Genomic DNA, 12,453 nt, shown 5'->3' with positions numbered 1-12,453 from the left:
ATCATGATAAATTCTTCTTCCAGCAATGAGATAGGGAATCTCCATCCTCAAACATCCCTCATTTTGATGTGATAGTCGTATACAAGATTGGGGTATACAGAATTATATAAAGACAACGTAGGAAGTAACTTGATTATGGACGTAGTGTTGCCATTTATCGGCCAAACCACCTCTAGTTGCTGGCGGCGTACCGTGGGGTGCTCAACACGACCTTAACTTCCAGCGATCGAATAGAAACGTCGTGAGTGTCGTGTCGTTCGCATCAGGGTTTCAAGACTGTAGGTGATGTGTCTTAAAACTTGACCTTCTTGCCGGTAAGCTTGAACCAGATCCCGCAAAGGAGGTCCTCCTTAAAGCGTTCCCACAACGACCGGTTGAGGTAATAGCTCAGTTCGCGGAAGTTGTACATCTCGCCCCAACAGTCGCGGCCCCATTCGCAACCGGCCATGTTGACCAAGAAATCCCGATCCTTCTGATCGTAGTGTATGCGCGGGTCAGTGCCCTTTTCGGAGCAGGCGCCTGTAGGGAAACTGTTGATCATGCGCTGCGGGAGGAAGGCCGTGCTCTTGCGAATCCAGGGTTGCGCAATGTAAAGCTGCTCCAAAGCATCTTGCTCCTTGTGTTCCCACTCCATGTGCTTCTGTTCATATGCAACAGGATCCCACCAAACGTCAAGCAGATGGTCCGTCCAAGTGCCGCGGCGCATGAAGAAGGAACCCAAGTTGAATCCGGAGCAGTCCTGCGACAACATGAGGTGGATCGAGTTCGGGTTGCCATCTCCAATCGGGCTTTTCGAGAGTTCGTCGAGGTAAGGGTCGGCTGGGGGGTGAGAAATGTTCAAGGGATTGTACTCGGTGATATCACGGTAGGTGACATCCTCGATGCGGTCGAAGATATGGTCCTGTAGAGACTTGGATGGCTCCATGATGAAGGTGTTGAGATCGAGCCACCAAACCCTGAGAAGAAGTTAGCGACGGAAATACATCAAATAGAGTGGGAACCTACCATTCTGCCTTGGGATACTTTCTCAGTGTAGAGCGGACGAAATCGACCTTCTCCCAGCTCTCGCGCCATTCATGGGCATAGCGTTTCTTGGTGCTCATGTCGACAATCTCGAGATCGTATCCCCACTTGGCAACGTATTTCTTCTTGTTGCGGATCGAGTCCCTCTCGATGGCCCATTCCCTGGCGCCCTTCCACTCCATGACACCACCGCCGACGTTGGCAGCCAAAATGATGACGAATTTTTGACCCCCACCAAGCCATGATGTTCTTCGGTAGTAGTATACCAGAGCTTTTGATATGTTAGGTCACTGTCTCTCAAGAGAGGGTTGCATAAACTCACGAGTGCTGTAAAAGATGATGTATCCTAGCAGGAACAGGAGGAAAAAGGCTAGCAGCATCTTGGTCCTCCTGCTCATCCTCCCCGTGATGCCTCGTATCCTGCCGAGTCGCAGCATGTTCAGGCCGGACCATCGACCTTGGCCAATCTTCTCTCTCTCAGCGCCATGGGTGTTGTCGGCCTTGAATCGAGGCAGCTGACTTGATATCCGACGCATGTGGCGGCTAAAGAAGCCCTGATTCTGTGTCGAGAAGGACTGGTATGCGGGGCCGCCCATGCTTTTTTGCCTTTCCCACATGACGGGCGTCCCGTTGGATCCGGCGTAAGCCTTGGTAGGACTCGATCGACCGCTCGGGCTGAGGTTGTTTGTAAGGCCTGGACTCGCCCAGCCACCACCGGGGACGGGAGAGGGACTGCGGGACAGCGACATTGGCGTGGTCGGGGTGCCTAGAGCGGACGGAAGGACCAAGCGACAGTCAGTAACACATCGGACAAGTGGCTAGCGGCCAGACGAGTGGAAGTGAGACGGCGGCCGTTGGACCGCTGGTGGCAGTCACGGGCGTGGGACAAGGGAAGAACACGTACCCGGGATGGGCGAGAGGCTGTTGGGGTCGTAGTTGCCGTTATGGGGCTCAACCCCCAGGAGACCCGAAGGAGATCGGCGATTGTCCAATCGGAGTTCGCTGGGAGGATTAGCGGCGGACGAGCGTCTTCGGTGATGGGAGCGGGCAGGACGGTCGCTGTAGGAGGACGATGCCCCGATGCCGTTGGGGGAAAGTGTAGCCAGCTTTGCGGATTTATTTGGCGACTTCACCAGGTGGCACTATGGGCCCTCTGGTGATATCGCGCAGGGGTGTAGGGGGTAGCTGGGCTTCCTTGCTGGGGAGGCTCAAAGGGCCCAGGCAGAGCGAAAGGCTGACGGACGGACTGATGAGATAGGTACGGTACGTCGGTACGTAGCGGTTGGTGGTTACGGTGGGCTGGCTGGCCTTGGTGGCTGCTGGGCTGGGCTGCGCTGCGTACGGTCGGATGGGTGTCCGTGGTAGGCTCTACCCAAGGAAGAAGGTAGACTGATGCGCTCGTGCGGTACAACCGAGAGGATTCCAAGGTGGACGGACGGACGGGCGGGATGGGACAAAGGGGACCCGGTGTGTCTTGGAGACGTCCGAGTTTCGGGTTGGGTTGCAGGGCGCGCAGGCTGCTGTTGGAGGAAGAGACCCGGCGCCTGTGGTGGCTCTACCCGTTGGGGATTGGAGGTCAGTTCCTGTCTGTTTCCCCAAGCACTGCTTGGTTCCTGCTTCAAGATGGATTCGGCTGTATGCCGGGCAGATGTCGTTCAGTGGATCGCTCGCCGCCCTCGATTACCTAACGGTTCCTGCTTGGATCATGCGCGTCTTGGTGGATGGGAAAAAGAAGTAAAAAAACAAAAGATTCAGAGGCACTCGACGCAGTACGAGAGTGAGTCTCTACCGGCAAGACAGATAAGACGTTTCAGCTATGGAAAGAAAAATCACTTCAGATGAAGAACAGCCCTGCCCGTCCACTCGCTATGGCCAGCGTGGACAAAGAAGCCAAGAACCTTCTAACTTCATCGCGACCCCCCGGCCGGCCCCCAGATATTTCCCCTGGAACAACTTTTTTTTCTTTCTAGCGGGCAACTTTTCAACAACTACCCACGCCAAGATTGCCCCGACACATGCAGGGCACCACCCAGGCCTGTTCACTGCGACCCCTGTCTCCTTCCAGGGCTCTACACTACGGTCCATGGTGTTGGTTGCGACTAGTTGCGACACCTGGATGGTGATGGAATCGCGCAATTTCACCTGGAGTTGGAGTCCTCAACGCAACTTGATAACAGCTCGGCCTTCACCGTCTTTAGGCTCATTCCTTCCAAAGCATGGAAAGGGGGGACAGACGCTAGTGTTGTGAACAGGGATGCCGGGCGTGGACTTGACAGTGCGGCGGGCAGTACCTTAGCGCATTGGGCTGACCCTTCGACTCTTGACTCTTTCAGCCAATGGCAATGTTACAATCCAGTTAATTAAGCGCTTGGGGATAGCAACTTGGGGTCTCCTTCAAATTCCCCAAACGGTTGCTGGCTGAAGCCATTTCCGCTCTTTCTTTTGGAAGGCCAGGGGCATCATGGTTACAGAAAAATCACCGGATGTGGGACAAAGTACAAACACAACATGTTTTGGGTTTCAGTCTTCGGCCGATTGCGCAACAGAAAGGTAATTGATCGCCCCCCCTGCCTTGAGGTGACTATCTCTTGGCTCTGATCCGGCGCTACGGAAAGACTGGCGCGCTGTTGGTTCGCTAGAACAGAACCGAAGAATGAATGCGGGTGATGTGGTGATGCTGATCACTGCTATGGATCTCATGTTTAACGCAATTTAAAGGGGGACAAATTATATGAGACCGCGTTGATCCCCATGCATACGGTCCAAGGTCTCATCATTTTTGTCATGGGCGAGAGGGGGTCAAATCTCCTTGTGTCCCCTCCAATGTTTTCACCATTTCAGCACCCGCGCAAACCTGGCCCTGGGGGTCTATTGACGACTATGGGGTACCCCATAGCACGCCCGCCACCTCAATCCCTACCGCGGAACCTAACATGATGCTAATGACGATACATTCTCTGGAAGATAGGTGGTGACCAATGGCAAAAATGTCATATCGACCTTCAGATGTCAACACTCAACTCATATCGGGCATGGCTACGGTACCCATGGACTTTGAACGGTTCACTGTGGTGGCTTGTGGCAGAATAATGTTGGCAACTTACCATCGCTTTTACCAAACTTTTGGCATTCTCAACGGATATCGTAAACCCAACCGTAGCAAACCCACGACAAACTGGATCACTTGACGATCCTCCTTTCCTTGACTACCCCGGGCGCCCAGGTGTCGAATGAAAGGACACTGGAGCTACTCGGCATGTGGGAATTTTTGCTAGAAGCTTCAGAACATTGAAAGATCATAGTCTTCAGCCCCAGCAAAAAAGAGGAAATTACGCTTCCATACGACGAGATCGATGGCCTAGCCGCCCTGATGTTTGGACAGTTGTGTGTCGAACATAACGGTGATGGAAGAACACATCTCCGTCTCCTGGCTCCAATATCCTCCTTGATGTCCAAGTCCTCTTCGATCTTGGTAGTTATGGTTAAAACCACAAAGATCTTTTAGGGAAAAACTACTTGAACAATAACCTCAACAATATACCAAACATACAACTACGGCTTCCTCGCTCCTGCCCAAAGACCTTTTCAGTAGACCTCATATGGCAGCCTTCAAAAAGCAACTCCCAAGCTCGTTAGCTCACTATGGCTCACGGCCAGCTACTTGGATGTTCATGTTTTCACACAAAAACACTTCACGTCTTGTTCCACCAGGTACCTTAGTTTTCCAGCTTCTCATATGCCGAGAGACCTACATGTCCTTCAATGTCCACTGAAATAATGGGTTAGGGTAGATCGTATCTCACTGGATTCAGACGGTCGGTCTTGGATCTCTAGAGTAGACCCTGCAAAATGCCCAGGCTGAAATATGTAACACCCGCCATTGCCCATTCCAAAGAGACTTACTTCACTTGGTGACAACACCATACATACTTGACCAGCCCTCGCTTGAAGTTAAGCCACCTGCATGGGACTGGACCTTACGAGGCTCAAGAGATTCAGTAAGTACTATGTTATCCCGCCCATGAAAACTCGTCAGAATGCTGAGAAGTCAATAACATGACGTCTGTGACAGACCCCTCCCTGTAGTTGACGAGCCATCCATCCGCTGTTCTTTCAGGTAGGTATGCAAATGTCTGGTGTCGTAGAATGTCACAGCCAAGAGCAGCAGTGATATACACAATGAAAAGGATATTTTCATACTTGAAAAGGTTTCCTATTGAAGCAGACAGACAGCAAAGCCCATGCATGCACTCTCAAAGTGTACCTATGTATAAGCAACAGTTCTGTTGACAGAAAACGGTATGTACACTTGCCCTTAGTCATAGCAAAGACTTCTAGACAGACGGCTAGTAGTTCGTGACAGAAAAGTCAAAGCGTAACCGGCGGCCTCTGGGTAGACATGTCCTTCGGACTACCTATGTACATAATAGTACATGAAGAGATCCGAATACATACCCCCGAGTATAGCACCAAAAGCCGATTGTATTACGGGGGCCAATGTCTTTGTTCGTTTCAAAACTCAAAAACTTTGAAATGAATAAAGTTCCCTGACAGCTGCGGACACTAGATCCACACTGAAGGGTGGCTTCGATAATGCAATGCAGCAGGGCAGGCACTCCCTAACGAACTAATGAGGCAATGAGGCAATGAAGCAACCAAAGTCAATGAAAGTCAATGAAAGTCAACCAGAAGAGAATTAATGGAAGTCAACCGAACGAAGTCGATGAGAGTCAGTGGGGCAGTGCCATGAGCTGAGAGTTAATGAGAGCCTGAGGTTTGCCAAGATTTAGGGTAGCAGTCGGCAGTGCAAGTGGATCCTCTTGCTTGCCGGGCGTGGTGTGAAAGAAAAGTCCGGACACTGACTGGGTCTGGTTTGGTGTAAGCGTGTCCGGACTATTTTTCATATCACCTGCCCCTCTTCCTCTCTCCAGCAATGGGAGTTGATGCGAGGTATAGGCGTTGATGGGAGTTGATGAGGGTTATTAGTATACCGGTAATGCCTTTGGATGGGTGTGAATTTGAGCATGTAAGTGTCATGGAGGCGTTGTTATAACAAGCTTGACAGCTGTCCGTAGTTGAGTGCACGAACCAAGTGAGTTTTGAAACGAACAAGGACATTGGTCCCCGTACGATATCGTGAACGGAAGTAGCCCGGGAGTAATAGTTGCCTGTGGTTGGATCGCTACTGCCCACAACACCGACAGTACGATCTCGTGTCAGCCGACCAGCCGACCATCCGGACAGGGAGGGCAGTAGCAACTAGCAACCGACCAATGCTATTCCAGACTTGGGCAGCGGGCTACCTCTCGATCTTATCATTCCATCACACACCTTGTTCGTTGTGGCGCGTCGTCAGCACAGCCAACTTGCGGGGCCCGAATAAATTCCCAGATCTCCCCATCTGATTCATTCCTACTTCTCTCTCCTGTTTCCTGCCAGTTCACATACATCTACACCGAATTGACAATTCTGACGACCTACAAGCAGAAACATCGTGACAAGAGAAATCAATCTCTGCCTTGAGTTCACCATTATTTTCAATCCCACCAAATAAACCTATACACATCAAAATGCCTTCTTCCACCGACAACGTTCCCCAGCCACAACAAACAATGGAGATGGTGACCCCACAGGACGCCATCATCTCCCAGCAACCTGTAAGTCACAACTCACGCATCCCCACCACCCTGGAAAGCGTTGGATATCAAGACTAACTCAGACCAAGACAACTGAGCCACAGCCCGAGATGTCGACCGAAGGAACATTGCGCGGCGGCTTCGTCGAGGAGTGCAACTGCTGCTGCTGCGGGGAGGAGTGCGCTTGCTGCTAGATATCTTAGTGAGCCATGGGCGCGACGAGATCGGCAGAGGTGAAGATGATATGCGAAATGATTCCAAGAGCTCGATGACAGACTCGAGAGGGATAGGCCGCTTGCTGAGATGAGGGTCTGCCTGAGTAGTGCCTTCAGTAGTCAAGCTGGTTCATGCGGTTGAATTGAATCAATCTCTCTTGTCATGACAAGTCAATGCTTGACCGCCTTAGTCCCGCCATGTGATGTCTCGTTTCTTGCTACAAGAAGTTATACATCAATAACTTTGATGGGAGTGACCTCCTCTCATCGCGTCGACTTCATACAGTTTGCCATTAGGAACGAGGTGTACACGTACTCGGATCTGATTGTTGTTGAGGATATCTGCTGTGGTGATGACCTACCTGGCGTGCGAACCCCTCCTTAGCACCTAGGTACGTCTTGAGACTCGAAACTCGACTCAATATTCACGAAAAGATCAGATGTCAGTCTGATGAACTTTTCGACATGCCGTCGTCGTTGAAGATGACGTCTAAAGCAGGGGAGATATCTTGGCAGCTTGGCGAAAAAGCTTGACCTGGCGCCATGGAAGCTTGGCAACCTTGGCAGGCCCAAGCCAATGATGGGTCACAAGAAAGATTGTTGGAGGGTGGCCAAGGTGAGGGGAAGCTGAGGTGTTGGCTCACTTTGTGTGTGTCCAACGATGCAGCGAACCAAGGAATTTCGTGGTTTCATCCAACCCAGATCTCCCAAAGTACCAACCCAACCACACTGGAGCTTTGAAAAGGGGACGAGGCTTTCAGGGCAATCCTTCTCACTGTCCAACGAGAGGCACTCGATAGTAATCTCCCCTCCCAAGCTCAGATGTCAATGACGGGTGGCTGTCTCTGTTTTCGCAGCCAAGAATTAGAGGAAATGATTGTGATATCCGATGGGTACACAGACAACGGATCTGTAAAGCCCCGAGAGGAGGAGGGTCTGAAACCACCTACAAGTCCAAACAGCGACCATAACTGTGAAGGACGGATGATGTGCGACCATAAGGCAGAGTGCGAGTGCTAGGTTCGACCTTTTTTCGTAAAAGCATGTCAAGGTGGGGGATTGCAGTCACAGGTAGATTGAAGTGCAGCAACCCGCAACCTCAAGGTGTTATCCCGTCTGTGCCCTGGGCGTACTGCGTTGTACGTGATGATGGATGATGGCGAGCCAAAAGACGGCGGTGCTTGATGATAAATCGTGGAGAAAGTGGAAAGGAAGTGGAAATGCTCTTCTCTTCCCGCCGCCAAGAGTCACAGGCGGACACAGGCGGTGGTTTCTTGAGCTCCACGGACTGACCAATGAGAGGCAGACTTCTCGACGCAGAGATGCCAAGAGCTGCCAGGGCCTGGAGCTTCCAGCCAATCCATCACCAGCAAAGCAACATGGCGGCGCTTATTCCAGACCACAGCGTTCCTCGGCTGCGCCAAACCTTCTCCACGACGGCGCTTTGCTCGACGACGACAGCTCCTTCGAAGACGAAGCAGACATGGGTAGACGCAGGTCCAGATGAGGCGACCGGCCACTCGGCGCGCCTGGTGGTGCATGCCCTGTAACAATTGGCACCATAGACGAAATGACTGGAATCTGTTATGACCAGTCCTCCTCCTTCTTCCTCTTTTGCTTCAGGTTGTTGCTGTTGTCAAAGTGTGCGTGTGTGTTTTACTTGTTACGGGTCTGCCTCAGCCACGGGATGGAGAGGGAACCCATTTTCCATTCGTTCTAATCTTTTTCATCCGAATTATTCTCCCATCGTTAATTCAGTCCGATCTCGAATCTTATTCAGACAGTATTTGGCAGGTCCTGTGAATAGGTAGTCACCCTTCCTATTGTTCCATCTTTTTTGGTCCACCCAACTGTCCACCCTCAGAGACTTGTCTCACTCTCCTGGGACAGAGATAGCCTTTGGCTTTTGGTCGCGGGACAGGAACTCAACTTAATCTCTCCTTCGACGACTCGCTTGCTGGCCATCCGAGTCTCACGCGAGCTTCCTGGCGATTCCCGCTCCCTTTGATGAGTTAGACGACTTACGCAACACCACTTTACTCACGATGGCTGTCAACATGAACGGCCCGATGGCGCGTCCGGGTCCCCCATTTCACCCTACAGTCAACAACAGGAAGGAGGAATGGGAGGATTGGTCCGACGATGAGCCATTCACCCCGATTCAAGAGAAGGATGGTGAGCTTACTCCCCTCACCCCAACCTTCAGCAGCCCTTACAGCACCAACAACAACTATACGACGAAACCATCAACACAACGTACATCTTTCTCGACGGCTCGCCAGTCCATGCAGAGAATCAGGCGTGTAAAGTCACGTCAGAGGCAAAAGGCACAGAATGCCAGGGCCGGCATCAAATTGATCACAGACATGACAAAATTACAACAACAGTTAGCCAACCAAAACAAAGGAAAGGGTTTGAACGACAAGGCAAAGTTTGTGGATGCGGCTGCTCTAAAGGCACTGGAAGGAATGGCTTCAGACGAATCTATCGGCACCTTTGCTTGGCTAAGGAAGAAGAAGAGCAGCCCAGCTTCAGCCACTCCGATAGAGAGGAGGATGGATAGGCTAGCGGTAGACACTCCTACCTCGGCCGAGCTTTCACCAAGTGTTGGCGGTATCATGATCGGGTTCGCCATGCCATCAGATTCCAATGTCGTCATCAGTCCACAAACGGCTGTCGTTGATACACCGGTCGACTTTGACAAGTACTTCTCTCCGCCTCCCACAGCAAAGCAGCCCGTCTCAGTCTGGTCACCAGACACTCCGGATTCCCAATTTACCATCAACTCGTACAGGACAGCAGGCCCCAGTGCTGGCACCGTGCCGGCTGTTCCTGCCGTTCCCAACAAGTATAGAGATACCCAGGCGACGGAATTCTACCTCAGCGACAACGAAGATGATTTACTCACTCCAATGGGATATGGAAAACCGCGCCCGCCAAGGGTCACTACCACGGCCTACTTCAGCGACGAGGATGACGACATGGCCACTCCGGTGACTCTGTTTGAGGAGGATGGAAGTCCTTTGACGACGCGACAGAGGTCCATCATCAAAGCAAAGAGCCCCGTGTCTGCGACATTAACCGCGCGGTCACAAGGCTGGTGGGATCAGATTACTACGCCATTCACCCAAAGCCCGGTAATGTCAAGGACCCCTGTTACCAGCATTCAAGAGGAGGACGACAAGCAAGAGTGGTGGAAGACGGGCAACAATAGGTCTTTGTCCCCCAACAACAATGCCCTTGGTCAGGGGTCTTCGGGAAGTGCCGTGAAGGCAAATCGACCTCCCATGATAGTTATTGAGGATGTCTCGCAAGTTGAAGCTTCTTCTTCTTCTTACAACCCGTTCGCGACATCATCAACGGCGACAGCATCCTCCTCATCAGCAGCAACGATGCCAACAACAGCACCGATGGTTTCGCGGCCACAATCCCATGCAGAGAAGGCGCGCATATTGATCGAGGATAACGAATCGACTCCTGCGGAATTGCCTCCTCCGTACTCGCCCCCGAAAAAGAACCAGAAAAAAAATGCCCAGAACACCGAGAACGTCCGATACCGAGCCGTATTTCCTCCCAACCACCCGCTGAACTCCATGTATCCGCCTTCTCCGGGTCCAGTGTCTCCCGGTCTGTCGCAGACGATGACCTCACAAGGCGCGATCGATTTGCCTTATGTTCCTGCAAGGCCGCCTCCCGCCAGACCTGCGCTTCATCACAGAGACTTCCCAGCAAGGCCACTCGGATCCTTCGTACCCGCCCATCATGTTGTAGGATACGAAACAAGGCAGAAGGCTGAGAAGAAACGGCGCCGGAACGAGAAGGAGGACGCAGTGGCACGCAAGATGGGTGGAATGTGGAGAGGACGTGGCTGTATCCCAACAAATGGCTGCTTTGGTCGCCCCGGTCGAGAAGGCAGGAAGCGTAGGCGGTGGTGTTTGACCTTATTCATTGTCACTCTCGGGTTGGTAGCGCTCGCTGTGGCTCTCGGGGTTGTCTTGACACGCCCCAAGCCTGGCAAGCCCGCCCCGTATTCGCCTTGGCTCAACCTCACGGATTTCCCACCAATCCCTACCGGCATCTCCACGGTTATTGGCACCGATTCCGTTACTGATACCTCATGCGCTCAGGATCCGCGCTTCTGGAGTTGCGCACTGCCCAAAGACCAGACTGCCCAGGCGGAACCCTTTGCTGCCGATCAGCCCAGCTTCATTATCCAGATACAGTTCGACAACAGCACACAACAAGCGTGGAATGTCACGGGCCAGGCAATCCCTACGCCTACTCCTACCAAGGATGCCGAAGCCTCTTCTACGCCGTCCCAGACTGGGAGCAACAAAAGCTCCGTTACTAATGGTACGGAAGCAAACCAGACGAGGGGACAGCGCCCGCAATCGGGCGGCGAGCCGATGGGCTTCATCTCGGTTGTCAAGAGACTTTTGGGTCGTCAGATCCAACAAGCCCCCAGCGCTGGATTCATTCCGCGCCCATCCCCGCCCGAATTTCAAGACATGTACTTCTTGGGAAACACCACCGATGGCATCGTGTCCGCAGAGAAGGCTGGAGAGCCGACTCCATTTTACATCAGCATTCTGCGCACTCTCGATGATTCGGTTGGGCCCAACATGCTCGCCCGTCGCGACGCTGCTGAAGTCGATTCCGCCTCCAACCAGCTAAACAAGCGGCAATCCAAGGGCGGCGGCGTCGATCTGTCTTTCATCCCGCCTGTCCTGAATTCCGACGGAACCGGCGCTCCAGCCGTACTCATGCCCTTCCCTACGCAACAGCCTCTCCGTCTCTTCGACCGCGGTTTGCCGACCGAGCACTTGGGCTTCTACACCTACTTCAACAAAACCGTCTACCTCAGCGGCGACGCCTCGTCCGACCGCGTTGGCGGCTCCACCGCCTCCGACTCCAACTTCATCATCACCTGGCTCTCGGCGCGCTACAAGGTGGAAATCTGGACGCGGCAGGTCAACGCCACCCGTCTGCTGGGGTCGCAATCCAACGGCGGGGCTGCGACCAACAACAGCACGCGCCCGGGCACCTTCCCGTACCCCGTCACGGTCACGCTGGATACCCATGGCGGAATCCCGGGAAGGAAGTTTGCGTTTAGTCGCGGGGTCGGAGCCGGCGGCAACATCTTGATGAACGACACCAAGTTTATCCTGAATAATATGAACCAGACGGGTGATTGGATCAACCCCGGCGCGACGTTTAATCCGAGCTTTGGAGGGATGGATGGAGGTACCGGAGGGTGTCAGTGCAGGTATACCAACTGGGTGAAGTTGAATGCAGGCGATGCTTGATCGCGGAAGGGATATAGTGGGGGAGTTTGGAGTTATAAATGCATATTAGGCGCAGGGATTTCAAAATCATTGCTTTCATGTTTCTGTCTTCGTTTTTTCTCGAGTTTTACATCAAAGATGATGTGTCTATACCAGGTGTTTGTTGGGAAGACAGGTGAACCCACTTACAAAGAAGATACCATAGAATTGTTCAAGCAGAATATTTACCAGATCAAAACATGCGCGGAAGTGATAGTCTATTCAGTAATCAAAACACTTTGATGAACATGGCAA

General features: G+C 52.5%; 4 protein-coding genes across 4 annotated transcripts; 3 read left to right on the top strand and 1 right to left on the bottom strand.

Annotated features, from left to right (window-relative positions):
• Positions 1-113: 113 nt before the first annotated feature.
• B0H65DRAFT_333567 (galactosyl transferase GMA12/MNN10 family-domain-containing protein) lies at positions 114-1,869 on the bottom strand. The gene is made up of 3 exons (XM_062823545.1): positions 1,346-1,869; positions 1,006-1,294; positions 114-956 (listed from the first exon to the last, which is right to left on the bottom strand). The coding sequence occupies exons 1-3, from the start codon at positions 1,770-1,772 to the stop codon at positions 293-295; spliced, it is 1,380 nt and encodes a 459-aa protein (XP_062676993.1). The 5' UTR covers positions 1,773-1,869; the 3' UTR covers positions 114-292.
• A 4,381-nt stretch (positions 1,870-6,250) lies between these two features.
• On the top strand, positions 6,251-6,886 carry B0H65DRAFT_333486 (uncharacterized protein). Its single transcript, XM_062823543.1, has 2 exons — positions 6,251-6,680; positions 6,749-6,886. Exons 1-2 carry the CDS (start codon positions 6,594-6,596, stop codon positions 6,851-6,853), a joined length of 192 nt encoding a protein of 63 aa, XP_062676992.1. The 5' UTR covers positions 6,251-6,593; the 3' UTR covers positions 6,854-6,886.
• A 1,144-nt stretch (positions 6,887-8,030) lies between these two features.
• On the top strand, positions 8,031-8,381 carry B0H65DRAFT_435907 (uncharacterized protein; the record flags this gene model as incomplete). Its single annotated transcript, XM_062825214.1, has 1 exon — positions 8,031-8,381. One exon carries the CDS (start codon positions 8,031-8,033, stop codon positions 8,379-8,381), a length of 351 nt encoding a protein of 116 aa, XP_062676991.1.
• A 421-nt stretch (positions 8,382-8,802) lies between these two features.
• On the top strand, positions 8,803-12,425 carry B0H65DRAFT_333470 (uncharacterized protein). The gene has a single exon (XM_062823542.1). The coding sequence runs from the start codon at positions 8,920-8,922 to the stop codon at positions 12,178-12,180; it is 3,261 nt and encodes a 1,086-aa protein (XP_062676990.1). The 5' UTR covers positions 8,803-8,919; the 3' UTR covers positions 12,181-12,425.
• The last annotated feature ends 28 nt before the right edge of the window (positions 12,426-12,453 follow it).

The sequence above is a fragment of the Neurospora tetraspora genome, assembly GCF_033439725.1.
Source record: "Neurospora tetraspora strain CBS 560.94 chromosome Unknown B0H65scaffold_9, whole genome shotgun sequence".
Taxonomy (NCBI): domain Eukaryota; kingdom Fungi; phylum Ascomycota; class Sordariomycetes; order Sordariales; family Sordariaceae; genus Neurospora; species Neurospora tetraspora.
Note: the sequence above shows the minus strand (reverse complement) of the source record. Positions and strands in the feature narration are given on the sequence as shown.

What these genes read in the sequence shown, in the direction of transcription:
- B0H65DRAFT_333486 (XM_062823543.1), top strand. Translation starts at nt 6,594, where the DNA reads ATGCCTTCTTCCACCGACAACGTTCCCCAGCCACAACAAACAATGGAG. An exon ending in CCATCATCTCCCAGCAACCT is followed by an intron (nt 6,681 to 6,748) that starts GTAAGTCACAAC and finishes ACTCAGACCAAG; the next exon opens with ACAACTGAGCCACAGCCCGA.
- B0H65DRAFT_333567 (XM_062823545.1), bottom strand. Translation starts at nt 1,772, where the DNA reads ATGTCGCTGTCCCGCAGTCCCTCTCCCGTCCCCGGTGGTGGCTGGGCG. An exon ending in CATCATCTTTTACAGCACTC is followed by an intron (nt 1,295 to 1,345) that starts GTGAGTTTATGC and finishes ACATATCAAAAG; the next exon opens with CTCTGGTATACTACTACCGA. An exon ending in AAGTATCCCAAGGCAGAATG is followed by an intron (nt 957 to 1,005) that starts GTAGGTTCCCAC and finishes ACTTCTTCTCAG; the next exon opens with GGTTTGGTGGCTCGATCTCA.
- B0H65DRAFT_333470 (XM_062823542.1), top strand. Translation starts at nt 8,920, where the DNA reads ATGGCTGTCAACATGAACGGCCCGATGGCGCGTCCGGGTCCCCCATTT.